The 21,961-nt window shown below is 33.5% G+C and overlaps 2 protein-coding genes across 2 annotated transcripts; one reads left to right on the top strand and one right to left on the bottom strand.

Moving 5' to 3' along the window:
* Window positions 1-143: 143 nt before the first annotated feature.
* On the bottom strand, window positions 144-5,574 carry LOC125221758 (U-box domain-containing protein 33-like). The gene is made up of 9 exons (XM_048123989.1): window positions 5,134-5,574; window positions 4,521-4,642; window positions 4,111-4,232; window positions 3,498-3,602; window positions 2,883-3,264; window positions 2,500-2,637; window positions 1,621-2,151; window positions 747-1,502; window positions 144-607 (listed from the first exon to the last, which is right to left on the bottom strand). The coding sequence occupies exons 1-9, from the start codon at window positions 5,423-5,425 to the stop codon at window positions 425-427; spliced, it is 2,631 nt and encodes an 876-aa protein (XP_047979946.1). The 5' UTR covers window positions 5,426-5,574; the 3' UTR covers window positions 144-424.
* A 7,144-nt stretch (window positions 5,575-12,718) lies between these two features.
* Window positions 12,719-16,817, top strand: LOC125220943 (putative recombination initiation defects 3). Its single transcript, XM_048123069.1, has 12 exons — window positions 12,719-12,853; window positions 13,099-13,276; window positions 13,483-13,627; window positions 13,926-14,060; window positions 14,352-14,404; window positions 14,498-14,692; window positions 14,823-14,906; window positions 14,992-15,038; window positions 15,564-15,696; window positions 15,922-15,997; window positions 16,308-16,416; window positions 16,600-16,817. Exons 1-11 carry the CDS (start codon window positions 12,789-12,791, stop codon window positions 16,412-16,414), a joined length of 1,218 nt encoding a protein of 405 aa, XP_047979026.1. The 5' UTR covers window positions 12,719-12,788; the 3' UTR covers window positions 16,415-16,416; window positions 16,600-16,817.
* Window positions 16,818-21,961: the final 5,144 nt, after the last annotated feature.

Here is a 21,961-nt window from a genome sequence, read left to right as displayed (position 1 = left end):
CATTGTAATAGTATTAAAATTACCTATTTATTGCTCTCAAAAGTCGAGAGATTAGGTACTAACCAAAATTTTGGGGTTCCTGTATCGAAACGAGGTGTCGAGATTTGCGATTGCAATTTCAAGAGTAATTTGCGATCACACAGCATATAATGATCTATATGTATAAAAAATTGTATAGGATCTTGAAGAATCAAGAGCTTAAACAAAATTTGAGTTTTAAACTTTATCTAAAGAGCTAAACATTTATACTACGAAGTGAAAAGCTTTTCCACTGCCTGCTTCTGCGTCAAAGTATGGCGGTGCAGGAAAAACACGATACAAAGAGGAGACAAGTTTTACAACAAAATGTGTGTAATAAGCCTATAGAGTGACATTTACATAGTACTACTTATATTTTAAAGGAGATGACAAGGCTTTGGCAGCTTCACCGTCGGTGCAGCCAGTCTTGTATTGCAGAACGGAGAGTGTGGTTAGGCACCATATCGGAGTGTGGAAGCTTTAGGTCAGTCATAGGTGATGTATCATGCCCATTCTCCAGCCATCCTTTCAATGCTTCCGATTCATACGTATACCCATCGGCTGCAACAACAGGATCTTGCATTATTTCCTGCACACAATGATGGTGAAGTTAGGACAATAATGCATAGATTTATAGCCAGTTGTGGTAGGAAAAAGACATGTGGTTGATTTCAAGATTCTTGCCAATATCTATGATCGATACTGTGTAAAAGCATGTGTAAACAGACCTGGAAGATGGGGCATATGAAGTATGCCGGAATGTGGCTTTGCTCTTCAGAACCAAAGCGGAGGGAAGCCCCACAGAATCTTTTCATCGGTTCGAGCACCCTCCACACCTCAGAAGCAAGATCTGGTCGACGGCCACGGTTATTGTAGGCGCAACTGAGAGCGAGATGGGCTAACTGTTTTGCTTGCACGAATGGCCAGTCGCCAGCTGTTGGGTCGAGTAGATCTTTCAACTTACCATTATCCAATGCATATCGGACTTCCCTGGTTATACCCAGTGCAGGTCTTCCTGTTAACAACCGCAATAATATAATTCCAAAGGAATACACGTCGGACTTTGAAGTGAGCTCTCCTGTTGTGAGGAATTCTGGATCCATGTACCCAAGCGTCCCTTTCGGGTCAGTCTTCCAACATCGCGTCGAATGTACTGATAATTCATCATGAGGGAGATTGCGGCATATTCCAAAATCACTAAGCTTGGATACGAAGTTGGCATCAAGAAGTACATTAGCAGGCTTCAGATCACCATGGACAATTCCCTCAGGGTGGAAAGAGTGCAAAAAGATTAGCGCAGAGCAGAGCTCTGCCGCTATACGGATTCTAGTTTTCCACGACAATGGCGGTGTATTGTTTTTGCAAGCTAGACGGTCTTCAAGGCTTCCATGCGATTGATACTCATAAACGAGTGCCCAAGCTTCCGGGCAGGCTCCTACCAAGGTGATTATGTTTGGATGCCTCAACGTACTCAGGATATTTACCTGAAACAAGAAGTGTTAAATTAAAATAGTATATTCGTTCACCATATATTAGTTGAGGAGATACTGGGGCGAGGGGGATGTCGGGACCCTTGTATGAACGAGCAGCGCACTAACTTACCTCCTGTTGAAATTCCAAAGGTCCTTGCGAGCTATCTGGATGCAACATTTTTATAGCCACTTGAGTATGTCGAAGGTTCCCTCGATATATACTTCCATAACCCCCTTCACCAATCTTCAAGGTTTGACTAAAGCGAGCTGTTGCCTCTTCAATTTCGAAGAAAGAGAATTCAGAAAAGAACTGAGATACAGATGAACTTGACGCTTCCTCGGTTTGTCTTTTCCTCAGATCCTCTGCCACCTTGAGGATGTCATCTCTCTGAACCTGTAATTCATCTCTTTCTTTTTTGTACTTTTGCAAAAGTTCAACAGCAGCATACATTTTTTGTTCCAGCGTCTCCACCATCTTATCGGAATCAGTAATTTGACGCTCTAGGAAAAGCTTCTGTTCCTCAGCCACTCTGAGTGCTTCCGTGACCTTACCGAGTTGCCATTTCATATTCTCAGCTTCTTCTCTGGCACTTGCAAGTAATTCTTCAATTTCTCTTCTGTGTCTTTGCTCCTCAGCAAGCATTGCGTTAGATTCTTTGGCCTATAATGTAAAGTCAATATGTATTAGCTATCTCTCAAGTCATTCCTGATGAAGGCTTTGCTTAAAAGATTAGCAACCAGAAGTTAGAGAGCCAAGACTAGAACTGCATGAGCATTATTAGTTTCAATATTTTATGCAATTCTTTTCAAAAATTTAACAGCTCCAACGAACTGATAGAAAAGTTTGTACTAACAAGCAAAAATAGCACTAACTTTTAAAAAATACTATGGCTATGAGACAGAACAAGTGCAATTTAAAATCTATATAAGTAACACAATACATGTCTGTGTATGAAATTGATCCTTATTGTATGAGGAAGAAAATAAGAAAGCCGTGCTAACGACTTACTCGGCGAAAAGCATCAATGGCTTCTTTTTCAGCTTTTTTACGCTTGACTGATTCCTCATAAGCTTCTTTCCGAGAATTTTGTGCTTCCACTGCAAATTGCTCAAGCCTAGTATAAAATTCATCATCCATACTGCTATCCTGTTGAAGATCATCAACTAGTCAGAAAAACATTTAAACAGCTTCTGCTGAGAAGTGTCTGCAAGTTCAACACATTTTGGTTGACGTATATCTACAATTAACTTATTGCATAAAATTTTCAGGAATTTTATAGATTTCATGGAATAGCAATGTATATTGTGTTCAGATTATTATTGGGCATGTAGAGTTAGTTGCCAATGCTGCTTATATAAGACAACTGTTTTATGCTTAAGTAATATACTTACCCTGGATGCCACTGAGGACGAATGATAGTTCTGAGAGCTTGAAACGTGGTCTGCAGCTGAATTGTCAATTATTTCACCAGACGAACCAGAAGAAAAGCGTGAACCTACTGAAGGAGTTCTCCTTGTTTGGTTGTCCCGGTCAGAGTTACCTTCTTGATTCAAACTGCTACAAGGAGAACCTCTTCCGGGGCTGCTAAAATGCATGCCATTATTTTCAGACGTGAACCTCCTATGACTTATTGCTGATCTTTGAAGCTCCATTCGACCCCTTTCCCCTTCAGCAAGTGAACGCGATCTCCAGGTCTGCACAACTTCAGAATTTGGACTTGCTTGAACTGGTGGAGAGTATTCCTCTATGTTAACACCATCTAATTTACTTTCCCTTGATAAAAATGAATCATAGAACTGGTCAGCATAGAGTGGAAACTGTATGAGACTATTCACTGTTTTAAAAAAAAAATATTACAGAACAAATCACAACAAGAATGAACTTGATTCTCAACCACAAATGATCATATTTATGCACTCTATCTAGTTCAAAAGTTAAACACATGGTTTCTATACTAGGAGGCAGGAATTGCAAGATCCTCAAATAATTCGACACTAAATCCATACCTTGTATAAATGCGGTTTCCTTTGCATATGAACCAAATTTGGCAGAAAGTAGGTGCCTCCAAGCGCACATGGATTGCTTTCTTAGACTTTGGCTCCTTCATTTTTCTGAAAAGTATACATAATAAATCACGACTCAAAAAATAAAGTCATGATAGAAAGTTAAGAAATTATGAAGCCAAGGGAAGGTACATCACTAGCTGCCATAATCTTCCAAATGATGAGGCAGACTAGCAAATGGTAAATATTCACTATTCAAATGATTAGGAATGGAATATGCAGACTTAGCTGACTAGCAAAAATGATTAGGAAGATACATAAAAGCTTTCACCCCCAACTCCATTTGGCTAGAAGATTTGCCATATACTAATAAACTATGCAGAGACATGTACAAGATAGTAAATTATAATCTTAATGGGTACATGATCTACATTGTTCAAGAAATTCCTGATTGTTGTATTGTATGGTGAAAATTGTTACAATCTCTCAATTTTGTCCCACATCGACTTGGGGAAGATCCCATCTAATCTATAAAATTGTAGACAACCCTTACCCCTAATGAGGCCTTTTAAGGTGGTGAGTGGCCCATTTCAAATAAAAACATTTCGCAATATACCTTGAGTAAGATTTATCAGCTGCTGCTCCCATGACAAGCCATTTTATGTCACGTTCGTGTATGAGCTGGACTATGCCTTTCTCAATAGAGTCCAGTTCTTTGCATAGTTTCTCAGCTTTCACCTAAATAAGCAAAAGAAATCAGAACCAAGCAGAAGCATGTGGATGGAATTCTCTCCAGATGAATGTGAAACAAAAGACAAAATTTCAATAAGTATATGAATATAGTAAGAGCACAAAACAGTCTGTGTCTATCATAGGCTACATTTGGTGCAACGTTGAACATCACATGCTCAAATCATCAGTTGTCCTTTTAGTTATATTTTCAGGTTGCAAAGACATATAAATGGAATACCTAAATTAGAATTTAGGAAAAAACAACGTTAAGAAAACAAAGGGAACAATTCATACCCCTGATTGCTCACAAATCTGGATATACTTGTCAATAATCTTAAGCATCTCTTGTCTCTCATTTTCATGATACGCGTTTACTTGATTTTCTTCCAGCCTACTAATTGCAACCTTAGTACCCACTGCAACCATTAAGAAAGCAAGATAAGTCTGGCATTATATACTTTATATCTTTCCAAAACAAACAAAACAAAAACCAAAACAATGGCAGGAAGGCAGTAGAATAGGATGATAAGTTCAAACTACAATTAGATCTGTTTGATCGTTAAGGAATCATAACTATCATAATGCTACATATTAAGGACTTACAAATTTATTCATGGAAGAAAAAACTATAATAAAAACAGGAAGAGAAAAAATTCAACATAGAGATTAACACTGATTTCCCCAGGAGAAAATAAGAACAGCCCCAATATTCCCATTCTCACTAACACCAAACCACTACAAATTTCACCAACTGCATTCACAAAAGATAATATACTGATCAATCCAATCAATAATTCCAAAACAACTAACTCTGAAGCTATCCTGCAACAAACAGCTGATTAACAGAAACCACACGCACAAACACAGAGAGAAAGGAATTAATCAACAATTGAATTTGAATACTAACACAATGGTATTTTCTGAGCAGGTTGATGAATGTGAAGAACACAAATCTTCATCCCTCTAGAATTATGCAAAGCCCAAATCAGCGTTGCCTCACTCCCCTTCACATCTTTCCCCAAAGCCACGTACATAGTCTCCTCCCTGTGAGCCGGAGACGGCGCGGTTCTGGGCTCCAATTCCTCCACAATTTCCCGCTCGCGACTCATATTTCCTCTGCTCCTCGAACTAAAACGCGCCAAATTGATGTCCGGGAAGCGGATTCTGTTAACAGCCCCCGGAATTTCCACCAGAGCCATCACAAAAGCTCAAGTAAATCCATCCAAAAAGTGTGCATTTTATATTGATGATGAAATGACTGAACAAAAATGGACGTTGGATTTTAGCTTGCAGAAATGGCGGTTGCATAAAGGGGTTACTTGTCTGGAATCATTTGACATATGCGAAAAAATAATGGAAAAAAAATTGAAGATGTAATATGAATAAAACAAATTTAGATTTTTCATTATTGAAAGTGTTGGGAAATTAGGAAGCTTGGGTTGACTGAGACTTGAGAGAAGTCACCTCAACTTATTATTATTGCTGCAAGCTTGCAACACATGATAATATCTTGACAACTTACATACTACTCCTCCTAGTCTCCTACCATAATATGGTTTAATTAATAATTTTATATTCTTTGTATGTTAATTGTAAAAGTTGCTACTACTTTTTTACCTTCTACTAGCAATTTCAGCTTAAAGATTACACGTTTGATTTTTTAATTTGAAAAAATAATTTTTACTTTTTTTCAATTACCACAATGCGCTTAGCAATCAAGTTGTCATGCCTTAGTATATGTATCTTCAGTCGATTTAGGTTACAGTATGACATATTACTCCTAATTAAAGTCATTAAACTATAGATATTCATTGTTATCATTGTAAAAATAAAAGATAGTAGTACTAATTAATTAAGTAAATCAAGAGGATGAAAAACACTCAATTAAAAGAAGATAAAGAAAATCAGTATTCCTAGAATTCTATTATTGTATTGCCATCGAATATTGAGTTACTGTTAAATTCTTCAAATTATTGTCCCACATCTGCTTGGTGATAATCCTAACTTCTCTATATAAGTGTGGATAACCCTCCCCCTTATGAGGCCTTTTAAGGGGTGAGTGGCTCATTTCTAATATGGAATCAGAGCAGGGCCCAAGTCGATGATGGTTTATCTCTTTATCTCTTCTCTTGCCTACCCACATGATGGAAGTCCGATGTGTCATTCCGGCCCACACGTGAGGGGGCGTGTTAAATTCTCCAAATCATTGTCCCACATCGGCTTGGTGATGATCCTAGCTTCTCTACTATATAAGTGTGGGGGCGTGTTAAATTCTCCAAATCATTGTCCCACATCGGCTTGGTGATGATCCTAGCTTCTCTATATAAGTGTGGATAACCCTCCCTTATGAGGCCTTTTAAGGGGTGAGTGACTCATTTCTAATATGGTATCAGAGCAGGGCCCAAGTAGATGATGGTTTATCTCTTTATCTCTTCTCTTGCCTACCCACGTGATGGAAGTCCGATGTGTCATTCCGGCCCACACGTGAGGGGGCGTGTTAAATTCTCCAAATTATTGTCCCATATTAACTTGGTGATGATCCTAGCTTCTCTATATAAGTGTGGACTCATTTCTAATAGTTACCATGAAACTCTTAGGCTTGACTTGCCCTGACCATATTCTATTAAATTTTTTGGTCATGAATGCGTATATTTTGCCAGTGCCAACAATTAACAATTCCCTTAGTTTCACGGTACATAGATATTATATTTTTCATTTTAATTTAGGCAAAACACATTCTTAGGTCCTTATACTTTAATCAAAATGTTCATTAGGTCCTCGTACAATTTTTTGGTTTTAATAGGTCCTTATACCTTTCTCATAAATTTCATCACATCCTCGTACAATTTTTTCGTTTTAGTAAGTCCTTATACTTTGATTATAACTTTTATTAGGTCCTTATACAATTTTTTATTTTAAAATATCTTTTACTTTTATCTTTATAGACTATGCTAAGTTAAATAATGGAATATTAAAAAGTTCATTAAGTTTAATTAAATTTAGATTATTATCCAAGATAAATGTAAAAAAGTCCCTAAAATAAAAGATTGTACAAGGACCTAATGAAAGTAATGATAAAAGTATAAGGACCTACTAAAACGAAAAATTGTACGAGGACTTGATAAAAATATTGTGAAAAGTATAAGGACTTATTGAAACGAAAAAATTGTACAAGGTCCTAATGAACATTTTGACTAAAGTATAAGGACCTAAGAATGTGTTTTGCCTTTAATTTATCACATAAAAGCTTAATATGTAAAATTATATTTTCTTCCTCCGTTTGATATAAAACAATATTTTCCTAAAATCTTGTATCTCGAGTGTGATGCTACATCGGGACGGGAAGCAATACATAATTTTTTAATTAGTTATGAATCAAGAGAACTAATGCGAATCTTAAAGCAAATAATTAAGTGAGAAATAACAAAAAAAAAAGTTATTTTATTCCAGTAGATATTTTAATTATACAGTAGTAGTTGTGATACTACTTTCGAATACGATGGATATTATTCTAGATTATCTCTTGATAGAACATACAGCCGCAAACTGATTTGATGCTAAACGAATATTCCTGCAAGTCAAACGAGCGGAAGACTTCGTCGTCGGTGGAGATGTGCAGTCGTAGGAGTACCCAATAATTTCTTCAAATCACATTACCCAGAATAGAGTAATTACCAAACTAAATTTAAATGCATAACCAATACAAAATTTAATGGTCAATAACTTACATGTGACGACAGAATTTTTAAAAAAAATTAATAGTACTACTAATAATTTGTTGAGGGTTTATATTGGACAATGAAGTATGTTACTTATTTTTTTACGTATAATATTGCAAATTTAATGTTATAATACTATAAATTCAACCCCAACCTAATTCATTCAAAAGTTTATGTGCTTATTACTTATGCAGTTGATTTTTTTTAGGGTATCTTGTCAATTGTCATACTCCATCTCCTCAAAATTCTTAAAAATCATTAAGTCATAAACTTAATTTTCACGATTGGACCACTTTTCAACACTCAATTGTTGTATAAGATAGACAAAAATGAGCATTTTACACGAACTTTCTTATCTTAGTTTTTCTATGGGGCCAATTTCTTAGGATTTCCATTTATCGTGAGTGGATTATAACTATAATTAATCTGAAAATGTAGAGTTTAAATCTATTAGGTCTAGCAATTTATATATTTGAGATAACATATGTTGTGATTAAATGTCTCAAGTATTATGTCGTCAATGAATATATTGAGATTTATAATTGTATAAGAGCAACTCCAAGGGAAGAAGGTAAATGAAAAGGGTATATCATGCTTATACCTTCTCAAAAAATGCAATATATCTTTCTAAAAAGCAATCAACTCCAAGGATAAAAGGTATATAGAAAGGTATATCATTTAAAAAAAGTAAAATAATAGTACAAGATGCATTAAAAAACATAAAGTGTAATACCTTCTCAAATACCTACCCCCTTGGAGAATGATTTTTTATGAAATGAAGGTAAATATGGTGGTTATATGATTTTACCTCTCCATTGATGGAGAGGTAAAGATACCTCTTCAAAATGAGAAAAGGTATAATACCTTTTCAAATACCTCTCCACTTGGAGAATGATTTTCATGAATAAAAGGTAAATATGGTAGTTATATGACTATACCCCTTCATTTACCTCTCCCCTTGGAGATGCTCTAAGAGCATCTCCAAGGGAGAAAGGTAAATTGAAAATGTATATTTCTCATTTACCTTCTCAAAAAAGTAGTTATACCTTCTTAAAAAGTACTGTACTCCAAGGAAAGAAGGTAAATTAAAAAGGCAAATAAAAATAACTAACATTTTACTCTTTCTACCAAGAAGAGGTAAAGATACCTTCTCAAAATGAAAGAAGGTATAATACCTCCCCATATACCCTTTTCATTGGATCATGAATTTTTTTGAAAAAAAAGGTAAATATGATAGTTATTTCTCTTTACCTTTCCATTTACCCTTTCCCTTGGATATGCTCTAAGTCACTCTCCATCAAATACTAGAGGCACTGGCCGAAGGGAATGCATGTTCCCACTAGATCACTAAAGAATAATGTATTATCTCAAAGAAATTTTATACTACTCCCTCCGTCCCATAAAAGTTAAGACAAAACTTTGGGCACAGAGGTTAAGAATTTATATTAAATAAATAAGAGAGATGAAAAAAGTAGGAAAGATAAGAGAGAGTAAAGTAAATGATGGAATAAAAAAAAAAGAGTGATTAGATGTTTTGTCTTTTGTTAAAAAAGAAAATGACTCAACTTTGTTGGGACGGACTAAAAAGAAATACAACTCAACTTTTTTGGGACGAAGGAAGTACTATTTATTAACTATTTAATATATAAAAAATGTATATCCATCTACTATTAAAAATTTTTGACCTTTTGATAGATATAATTCTTAATAAAAAAATAGTAAAATATATAAAAAAAAAAAAGTAAAATAGTATAAAAAAATTATTATATGGCATAAATAGGAGAGAGGGTCAGAAAAAAAAAAGTAGGAGATATAGTGAAAAAGTTGTTGTTGTCAATATTATAAAAATAGAAAGAGATTCATTTCTACATATAGGGCAAAAAAAATAAAAATAAAATACCCCATCCATCCTCCATTCTTAGTCTATTTTGTGTTTGACACGAGTTTTAAGAAATGTAAAAAAAAGTGAATTGAAAAAGTTAATGGAACGTGAGTCTCATTTTTATACGTTAGTTATGTAATAAAATCTGAATGATATGAGTTAGTTGAATATGAGATCTACTTACCATTTATAGTAAAAAATGAAAGTAGACAATAAATAGGAGATGGACGGACGAAAATGAAACAAATGAAAAAAATGAGTATATAGAGAGTAGATTACTTGTTGTGGATGAAGGTACTGGAATTTTGCACTCACAATTTTAATTAAAAAGCCAATAATTTTTATAGACGATCAACTGAAAAATAATTTATGACTGTAGACAAAGATAGGAGGAGTATAATTTTGCACATACTATTTTTATTCAAAAGCCAATCAATTAGATAACGTGAGTGTAATAATTTAGTGGGATATAGAGTCAATTGTCTATAATAAAAAGAATTAAAGTGAGATTTTAAATTATAGAAGTCTCAAAACAGTAAATTAAATTGTGTAATTATTGTTCAAATATAACTAACAAAATACAGAATGGAGTAATTATGTAGGGTTCAAATATCACTCCTCCAGCCTCAGTTCAGACATTTCATTACTTTTGCCGACAACCATTAAATGATGTCATAATGAAGTCTAATTTAACTGATCAAATTAGAAGATATTTCAATATATATGCATTTCTGGAGGTAAAATATTTAATTTGATTTTTAAAATATTTAAATTAATTTTAAAAATATTTAATTTGATAAGCATAGACAATCATATTACCAAATGTCCAAATGTCGAGTCTCTGACACCTCTGTCACGTTTTATAATTTCTACATTAAAATAACGATAAAGCATATTTTTATGTAATTAAGAAAACTACTTATAAACACATAATTTACACTTTTAAAATACACTCCACTTATTTATTAATTATTTTTACTGTCTCAACTAAAATTAAGTGGGGCAAATAAATGCATCTAAAAGAGCAAAAGATTAAAGTTTAGTGCACAATTTATCTTCAATCTGAGGATAATTTTCTTCATACCCTAAAATCATTTTATAAAATATTTACAAAGCAATTATTATATCTCTAGTTTTGTGTCATAGATACGTATCGCGTTTAGCTTTTGTACGACTAGGAAAATAAATTGAAAATAGATCTTAATAAAGTTAAAATGTTTAATTATAAAAACTTAAAAACAGAATACCTATTAAGGTTTGTGTTAAAATGACCCCTCTTAAAATGACACTATGACACCACTTATACAACAATATTATAAACGCCACACAACACTATTCAATACGCTAGACAACCATCTATAGATTGCTATATAGTGTGTTGGATATTGCTGGACAAGAAAAATTGCTGTATAAAGAGCAACAAATTGTTGGCCGAGTTTTTCAATGGTATGATATTATTTTAAGGAGTGGTGACACCCTAACATGTCCATACCTATCAATTTAAGACCCGTAAGACAAAAATATTACTAGTCCATTTGCAATATCAAATTTAGCAAGATACTAACTGATATACTCCATACTCCCGAGTCCTGTCATTCAATTTTAAATAAAAGCCACTCCTGTCATACAATCGTGGTATAGTCAAAAGTAAAATTGGGTTTTAAATAATTACATATTGTATACTCCATATAATTGATTCGAGAATATATCAAGAATGACTTTTCAACGAAGACGCGTTCATTTAATGCATTCACAAAAAATCAACATTTGCAGATACATGATCCGTATGACTCATATTTTTGGGGCGACCTTATTTTTTTTTCTAAAATCATGGAACCATATGTAACGTGGAGAAACTACAGACAATAAATGTATGGATAGATTCTATGCAGAACATAAATCCTGACTAAATAGATGATTACGATTAACTTTCATATTGAGCAATACATCTTTGTTTATTATACTTTATATAATATAGTGCATATAATATATACGTAATTGCATTATGAAAGTACTACCTTTTAAATACCACAGTAACACATCATTTATGATACTACAACGACATCCAGTAAATCCCAAAAAAGTTGTTGAATTATAGTGAAAAACTTCGCATAAAATTAGCACTGGCAAATCGGAAGGTTTCATGAGTATATTTTAAGTTTTGTTAGCAATCTTTTAAAATAAAATCGGATTAATCGCGGTATATATATATATATAGGGATGTATTCAGGTCAGAACGCTAAGTATAAGTAAAACTCAAAACACTTGCAGTCCATTGGATCTTATGATCTAACGGTTAGATTAATGCCACGTGTCATCTAATGATGTAGAATTTTAGACTAATAATGTAGCTCGGATAATAATGTAGCATTTTAGTTTAATAATGTACAGTTTTAGTCTTACAATGTACATTTCCATTCTAATAATGTACCTCGGCGAATAATGTACATTTTTAGTATGATAATGTAGCTTATCACAGCCATCCAATCTAAGGATCTAAGGGCTGTGATTAGTGCTGTGTTTTACACTAAGATGCTGTAAGGACCCTAACACACCCCTATATATATATATCTTTGGAGATTTTTTCATTTTTAATTTTAAGCTTTCAAAAGTTAGCCATTCATTATTAGTTAAAACAAAAAGTTAAAATAAATAATCAGCCATTTTGGAAGTATTCGAGCGATTGCAGAAAGGGCCAGCCCAGCTTAAAGCCCAAATCTATATTGGGCCAAGTTGTTTCAACCCAAATCCCGCCAACTTCTCTCAATATAAACCCCACAAACGGAACTTTTTTCCCTCCATTTCCCCCCAGCTCACGCACACGCTCACGCAGTGTGTTGCAGAAACTCTCCGCAAAAGTTTAATTGATTGGAAATCGGTTTGATCTCGAAATTCTGTTTTCGAAGTTCAACGGCTTTGAATCTGCGAGTTCGCGCCGAAGCTGGATTGCCGATCTAAAAAATGAAAATGAAGATCAACAAAGCTTGCGACCTCAGCTCCATCTCTGTTCTTCCTCCTCAATCTAGGTTTGTTTTCTTCCTCAGTTTGCTTGTGTTTGTGTACTTAACTCTAATTTTTGGAATTAGTTTTTAGATTTGGATGAGTATCTATGTGATGCACGTCGTAGTGATGAGGAAATGTGAAAGATGAGTAGATCAATGTATAATTTGTGAAAAAAAATGCTGGAAATGCTAAAAACGTTACAATGAAATACTGCTTCGATGTTGATTTTTATCCCGTGGTGTTTTTCCTACATTGTACTATCAATTAGGAGATCGAGTGGAGTTTCCAGTGGATTAGAGTCTTCTTCTATCTTCGGGAGAAGCCAAACAGCATCACAGCTTCGACCACAACAACCTCAGCTGTCACTTTCACAGGGAGTTTCTTCTCAGCATGGCCTATTTTCTCAGTTTTCACAGAATTCTCAAGATGAAGTCCTGACTAATGAGGTGATGATGCATATGATGTTTGTTATTTGTTGAATATTTAGCCACATATATGCATGTTTGTATAGTATACTTACACTTAGTTGTGTGGTTTGGATTAGAATGTCAGAGAGGATACTCTCTCTGAGATAGTTTAAAAGCAGTGTATTCTAATATATTTGAATGCACCTGTTTATTCACTTGCTAAGTTCCTTTGTTTTGAAATATAGAAAATAGGATCTCAAGATAGAGAGAGTTCAGCGAGGAGGACAAGCTGCTTGGCTCTAGTTGATTCTGCACGAGATGAGAATCAGATGATTGCATCTAGAACTTCCAATCACTTGATGCGCAAGTGGTCTGGTCAAGAATACAAATGTAAGACTTGCACCTTGACTATTAATTGAACCTGGAGGTAGAAATCATTTAGCTGGCTAAAGCATTCTTTAGTAGTTTAAAACATTTGACAAGAAGTTGTTCTGGAGTTACAAGTTAGATAATGAAAGTAATAATAACTCCATGAAAATCTGAAATACTTTAATTTTGAATTTTAGGTGGAGCCTTTCTGGAAACAAAGTTAAAGCATTTCTTAGTTAGATTAGTAAAGATGAACCAATAACAAAAAATTTAGTCCTTGTCTTGTTAGAATTAGTTTCTGAACTTCCTATATAAACAGGTCATATTAACGAAGAGCTTGAACACAGAATTGGAACGATAGAAAATTCGTTGAGCAGGCTTGGACTGATCTTGGACTCTGTTCAGGGTGACATCATGCAAGTAAACAAGGGCACAAAAGAAGTAGCATTAGAGAGTAAGTATACCAGATCTCCTCTTGTTGTTATAGAAACTAAATGCTTCCATGTTAAAGGTTTTATTTAGAGAAAAATCCATAAGCTTCCTTCTCCCAATACCAGAAATTTTGCATGTGAAGTGATTGTCTTAAGTCTCTAAGAGCTACCTGATTGTTAGTTGAGTAAAATTTGTCATAGCTTCACTTTGTAGAATTTGACAAAGGATAAATTATGGAATTTAAAGAGTCAGGTTTCTTATTAACCATCAGCTCGTAATTCATATTCATTACTTGTTTGCCATGCTTGTTCAGCAAAAGACATGCGGCAGAAATTGAACTCCAATGAGGACTCACTGCAGCTGCTGGTAAGAAGTTTTCAGCAGACTCTCAGAAAAACTTGGTACTTTCATTAAAGGACATGCTATTGAATTTTAAGCATGTTAAATTACAATTACCAGAACAAAGGGCAAGAAGCCATCAAGAGTTGCCTGGACATGGGCTTAAAATCTCTGTATGATCAACTTAAGCAGTTTATGAACCAAGACAATTCAGGGTTGACAAAGTCATCTCTGTCAGATCTATCTGAGAAAATTGACAGTCAAATGGTGAAATTACAAAACAATCTGCACAAGGATTTCTGCAAAGAAATACAGGCATGTTCATGTAAAGCACTCTATAGTATATCTTTAAAGGACTGGGGTTAACTTTTAAATAGAGGGGGTCAAGTGGTGCTGCCCTCTATATCAGATTTATTTGATCATGTCTTTTGTTCGTATCTTGTAGGCATTTTCTTGCAGTATGAAGATGATCACTCAAAAACAAGTAACTTCCTCAACAAACGGGTCAAAAGCACTTTTCTCTGCAACTGTAAGCCCTTCAAGTATTCATTAAGTGCTTGAGGTATCTTAAATTGCCATTAGAAAACTTCAACATTTTTATTATGCTTGCGTAGGCTGTCCCCTGTCGCCCTTCTCCTCAGGAAGTTCCTTTTCCACACAAGTACGTATCAGGCTTCTTTTGATTGGAACTGGTGTATAATCTTGTATCTTCCTCTTCAATAACACATACATATTTGCTGAATTTTCTCCAAATGCTAGAGTTTTGATTTTACAGACAGATTAGAGTTTATACTTTGTGGTATTAAGTCTTCTGGACCATACATTTTGTGTTTTCATCCCAACAGTGTCCTAGTAAAAGTGGTGCGATGACTACAGCAATTAAGTGTGATTATACTCATTCAAAGCTAAAAACAACATTTCAATGATAACATAAAGTCTGGCAGAATGCTTAAACAATAATTATGTACGTAGAAGCTGGCCATATTTTCTTATTGAGTCTTGACATGCCTGTATGACATGCACCCATCTGCATTTATGGCCTAGAGTACATCAAAGTCTGAATCCCTGCCTTAGTTTCTAGATTATATGGAGTACCTGAATTAAATCTTCTCTTTGATTCATTTCCTTATTCTTTTACAAGCTTGCCTCCATATTTCGTACGGACTGTAAGTTTCCTTGGTTGCAGTACAACAGGGCATTTAAAAACACAGCAAACAACTCTACCACCAAAGATCAAATTGGGAGGCTGGACATCAGTAAAGCCAGAACTTACATCCCCTCAAGCTGGAAAATATAATAAGAGAAGTGAACAAAAAAAGGTTGTAAGATTGGTAGCTTTTAATGCCTTTACTTACTTTCTTTTCCGTGCACTTGTAAGATTTACCTATACTTTTAAGGTATATGTAAGCTTAATCGGCATAGGTTGCTAGTATTAGTCGACTATATGCTCTGCAGTAGTCTCAGATGCACCTTATTCGCAGACTGCATGTACATGTGCAAAATACTTGATGGGCAATAATTAATGAATACTGATCTGCTAACAGGAATGCAATATTGTTATTGAATCAGATGAGGAAATTGATGCTGGTTTTTCCTGCTTGTTCAAGGAAAAGGGAACAGGTAATATTTCAGTTGATTCATCCAACTATAGTTTAAGAGATTCTGTTTGCTGCATAATTTTGTCTACTCAGTACATTTATAATATACTCATTCTGAAGTCTTCAGAGTAGCTTTTATAGCCGAAACGAAGACTTTTTGACAGTCAGTGCTATATGAGTAGTCTGCAAAAAAGCCACAAAAGTCTTGTTAACATTCATCATAAATACATGATCTTATGAAGTTGTAATATAAATTCATTGATCATCATTGTGCATTAACCATTTCAGTGGCGATACCGATTCCAACTGTGACTTCTTTTTTCTTGTTTTAGATATAGTTAAATATTCAATAGATGAAGTCAAAAATGAAACTGCGCGTATCCTTAGGAAAGCCCGGAGGAGAAAGAGAAAACATTGCAACACCATTATCATAGACTGAAGGTATTCCTTGCTACTACTATTAGACAGCTCTCATTTGTAGCTCATAAAATTATCCATTGCTTGACAAATATATTCAGCTATTACTTGCACAAGAAGCTCTAATATATCTAGTTCAACATTTCATTTTGTAGAGCCGTTAACCAAAATTTGCATCTGACTAATGTGCTAGTGTGGTTGTTTCAGTTAAGAATACTGAAGGAGCTCAAATAATGTCGGTGGAGTCTCATGATAAGGCAAATGGTTCTTGGTCAGAGCACTTAAAATAAATAAAGATTATTTCTCAACAGCAGGTATGCTCGCCCCTCATATTCCATGATGGACATACCTTGTATCCCACTGCATCATCTCTCGTTCAATATTTTAGTAGTTTGAAACTCTTGAGGAAGTCATTTATGTATAATCGTGACCCTTAGTTTGATCTTTATTCCTTTGCTGTAAAGGTATAGTTTTCATCAAGAATTGATTCATTGTAAAAGGTATAGTTTTCTTCAAGAAGTGATTCTTTAATGTTACCATAGCTGGATAGAATCCCATCCCTTGCTAAGATCACAAAGCAAATGTGCCCTTGGAAACAGTCTGACAACAACACACGCACACGTTTGTGAATTTTCTTTTTTCGTGGAGAAGCATAATTCAATTTTATCTATTTGAATATATGCAAGTCAAATGAGGGAAAAAGTTGCAAATGCCACGTTCATGTTAGGCTTGTGTAGACTTTAGTTCATCACATATAATTTGATGCATGGTCATTGTTAGCTGGAAAGTGTGGTAAATTAATTATAGAGTATATGGGCTATATCGACAGATTCGACGCCGATAGTTATAGGATCTCAGTTTGTTGTTATTTTAGAACACAACGGTCTAGGTTTATTTTGCTTTCCAAATCACATGTGCTTAATTAATCATGGATATTGCTTATTGCGCACTATTTTGGGATTAGTTTTCGATGAGAAATAAAAGGAAGCACTTGAGATTGAATACATAATTATATATTCCATCTTGGACTATACTAGATTATGTATATTACTATTAGAATCCGATTTTCGTATCATTCTTTTGGAGGATAAAAAGAAGGTCGGTTTTGTCTTAATATTGCTCGAGTGATTCGTTCGCAAATACGGTTGGGGACTACACACCTCTGTCATCCATTATCTTATACAATGGTGAATGACTATTATTTCTTGTTAGGAAAATATTGTTTTAATTATCGAAGATTTCCACTTAATATTATTATTAGCTTGTAAAATAGTTTTGTAGGATAACACCCCAGATGTGTGGTACTTTGTTTTAAATGATAATAAATAAATAATGAATTTGAGTAAATATATTAGTTCAATTTAGGTGTGTAACCTTTTATACATTCTTAGGAATTGATCATAATATTCCTTACGCAAATAGTGTCCAATTATACTAACTTTCTCTGATAGATTAACCACCCCCAACTTTACTCTTCTTATTAACACTTTATTTTCTTTTGTTTATTAGTTTTGGGCTTCGAATAAAACGTTTTGTTAAAAGACAAATGGTTTGGTGGTTAACTCCTAAGTTAAAGTAACAAGTGTGGATCATTTTGATCCACCGGGGAGACAAATTTGGATCATTAACATCTCAATTAGACATCTACTTTTCACTTTGCAATTTAACTTTACAATTGTCAACTTTCAAATTTTCAATACTTTTATAAGCATTTTTGTGTATTACAGCTTACATATTTTTTAATTGCTTAGATAAATTAAATATTTCTAGTGGCTCAACTCGTGATTACTTGTATTCTTATTTTCTGAAGTGCTTCAGTGTCTCGAGTCATGAGGAAATGATCTAATATTGGATGTGACCTAATTTGATAATTAAATCTCACCAAATTACACTCAAATTAATTAATTTGGAACTCTGTTGTTTCGAAAATATTCCTTTGTGCTCTAATCAACTTATTTTGAGAATAAGGTCATGTTTTTGACTATTTATATATGGATCGTTCTTATTTCAATTGCAAAGCCATCATTACCAGATTTTCATCACTAAAGAAATAAGCTGTATAGTATAAATTTCCGATAAAAAAAAAGTTGAAAAAAATCAATACCGCCAAACAGCCCCCCACCCACCATGAGTTCCTGCAAGCTCAAGCTAATAAATTATAATCACCAAATTCTCTCCAGGTAAGCTTATTAAATAAGTTGTTCAACCAATTACGACATGTCAAAAGTAGTTAAAATGTTTATAAATTTCTTCTCATTTCCCCCCTTCTTTTTGGGACTGCGTAGTAATTTGAAAACATGTCAAGTCATGCAATATTGGATCGCATGTGTGTGGGGATAAATAATTAGTTGGTGGTGGATATAATTTAAATTTCAGACATTAATGGGTGCTAGTGCTTGGTTGTGTGCAAGGTTAATCACTCTCTCCCACTCCACACCATATGATATGTTACTATCCTTTCATTTTTTATTTTTTATTTTTCCAATATTCCTACTTCTCTTCTTTGATACGCAAGTGAAAAAAAAGGGTGAGAGAGAGAGATTTTAGCTTCAAGGAAGGAATTTCATCATCATCTCCTTCATTTTATCTTCTATCCCCCATAAGCATCAATATATACAATTACATTTCTGGTTTCTCTCTCTATATTAATAGGAATAATGTGATCAGATGAAAACTTTAAATATTGTACAAACTCAAAACTATGATCTGGACCATTAAAATATTACTAATATGTGTACCCTCGTGTGAGAGGATCCATGAGATAGTGAAACAACACGAGACACCTAATATTGCATCATTTGCTCAATCTATCGCTATCTTAAACAGAACATGTCCCCTGTTTGTAACGACGTCGTCTCGAACCAAATACTTCATTAGTTTCATCACCCAAGTTGCGAGAGATCATGAGATGCTAATTAATTAGACATTTATGAACCATAAGGACATATGTATACTGTAGTTTCTTCAGAAAATAACAATTTTGTGTACCCCATTAACTAGTTCTATCAGGTTCAGTTCAATCCTCAGTAATTTAGAATTTCTATTTATGTGTATAGACAGTAAATTCCATGATAATTTAACTTTTTTTCATAAAAAACTTAAAATAAATATGAATAAATCACTCTAATTAGATAGCGGTAAAAGATGTCCATATAATTTCACATGATGAACTACGATTTAATTGATTGGACATTTCCTTTAAACGATAGATCTATATAAGTAATTTTTCTACGATTATTATACTCACTTTTACATGACTACACGAGTATTTTGAAATTGTAACGATAAATAATATTACTTCAAATATTAAAAAAAACTAATATTTTTATATTTTTATTTTCATTTTCAAAGGTGTGTGAGAAATTATGATATGGTTGTGTTGAGCTGGTGGATGCTTAATATACATACAACCGTATATATACACATAATGGGTTGATTCATTGTATAGAAAGTAGAAGCACAGAGATATACATGCGGTGAGATACACTATCTTTGCGAGGAACTCATCCAAAATTGTAAACGCGAAGTTGTGCGTTTGTTGATTGAGTTCTTGAGTGTTGTTCATGTATGTGATCTTACTGAATTTGCGTATTGAATAAAGTATCATAGTCTTCTCTCGTGGATGTAGGCTTTTATGGCCGAACCACGTAAACCATTATCAACATTTACATGTTTAGCATTGCTTAATAAATTCAGAGTGTCTTATTTCTATCTATTTTGAATGTTTTAAGCTCGATAAAGAGTTACAACGAGCTAAAACTGTACTATAGTGTAGAACAAATTTTATTATACTATATACAAAGAAACGATAATATAACGAAGCTGACCTCTATTTATTCTCCTTTTAACTGTCCAACAAATATAACAATGTACTAATGAATAAATGATACGTAATTTATAGTGTTAACTAATTCAATATATAAAAAAATTAAACAATAATTTGCAAAAATTCCATTAATTGGCGAAAATAATAAATTTAATGTCTGCAATTAGATAATATAACCGCTAAACAATTTAAACCAAGCCACATTATGATGTGGGAGGGCCGACCACTGAATTATTAGTTATGTACAGTATTTTTTAAATCTTTTTTACTTGTGGAGCCAAACCTTATTGAATTCAAATCTCAATTGAAAGTTGATCAGTAACAACAATCACAACTTTCTTTATTTTACTATATGGAGTAGTATTTATTTGTTATAATGGAATGGAAAAAAAAAAGTTTTTTTCCCACTATTATGACTCAAACCTTTAACATAGTTATAGAGTAAATATTTTACTAACTAAATTATCGGTAAGAACAATACTTGAAGATACATTGATGAAAACTCTCAAAGTATTAACTAACAGGGACAAGTTTGCAGAAATGATATTCTCCCTCCATCCTATAATAGGAGTTACTCCTATTGTAGACACGAGTTTTAAGAAATTGTAAATAAATATTGGACTGGAAAAGTTAGTGGAATAAGTGACCCATTTTTTTATATTGATTTTATAATAAAATATGGGTGAAATGAGTTAGTGGAATGTGAAACCTACTTGACATTTATGGTAAAAAAGAAATGTGACTCTTAATATGGGACGGGGGGAGTAGTTATTTGAGAACTATCCAAAGCACTAAGTCATTGAATCATACTCCCTATGTTCCAAAAAAGATGACCTTTCCTTGGGCGACACGAGATTTATGCAATTTTATTTTGTGTGTTAGGTGGAGAAAATAAAATAAGTGAGAAAAAATAAAATAGAGATAAAATGGTTTCTATATTTAGTAATGGTTTATCTTAAAAGTGAACAAACTAAAAAGGAAAGTGTATCGTCGATAGGAGACTACAAATGAATCATACAAATATGCTTACATTCTTCAATTATCAGCAACATATTCTATTTAGCTCAGCCTCCTTTAATTAGCTAGTGAGATGACATCGCTCCTGCAAACTGGCATGTAATCGTACGACGAAACTGTTTCGAGTTGCATGACTAAGTAGAAAACAACAAATATACATTTACATGACTAAGTAGAAAAATAATAAAATATGTAGATTTTAAGTATAAGAGAATTTTATACTAGTCAAACTATAAATCTAACAATAATAAAACATACTATTTTTAGATAATTTTCAATATTATTGCTATACGAATGCATGATCCACGTCATTCAGTGAAATAGGGAGAGTATCAACGAGCACTTAAAACTCAAAACTAAGAAAAATGTGTGCCTTTTAGATTGATGAGAATATTTTCAAGTTTTAACCAGTAAAATTAAATCAAGTGCACAACAAGTCTTTCAATTTTCTTAAATAATTAGTACATATACAAATTAATATCCTTAAAACGACCAACGGAAATACGGAATCCCATTAAAAAGTTGAATGCTAAAAAAAAAATACTTTGAGACTATTACTAACGCATAGTAAGAATATGTATTTAATGTACTCGAAACATCTATAATTTCATGAATCATTAAAATAAATAAATTAAAGGAAAAATAAAAATTAGTGTTCGCATACAAAACAATGGGCTATCTATATTATTACAAGATGTTCGAAAGAAGACACAAATACATGATGTA

This window comes from Salvia hispanica, chromosome 4, assembly GCF_023119035.1.
Source record: "Salvia hispanica cultivar TCC Black 2014 chromosome 4, UniMelb_Shisp_WGS_1.0, whole genome shotgun sequence".
NCBI classification, from domain to species: domain Eukaryota; kingdom Viridiplantae; phylum Streptophyta; class Magnoliopsida; order Lamiales; family Lamiaceae; genus Salvia; species Salvia hispanica.
Note: the sequence above shows the minus strand (reverse complement) of the source record. Positions and strands in the feature narration are given on the sequence as shown.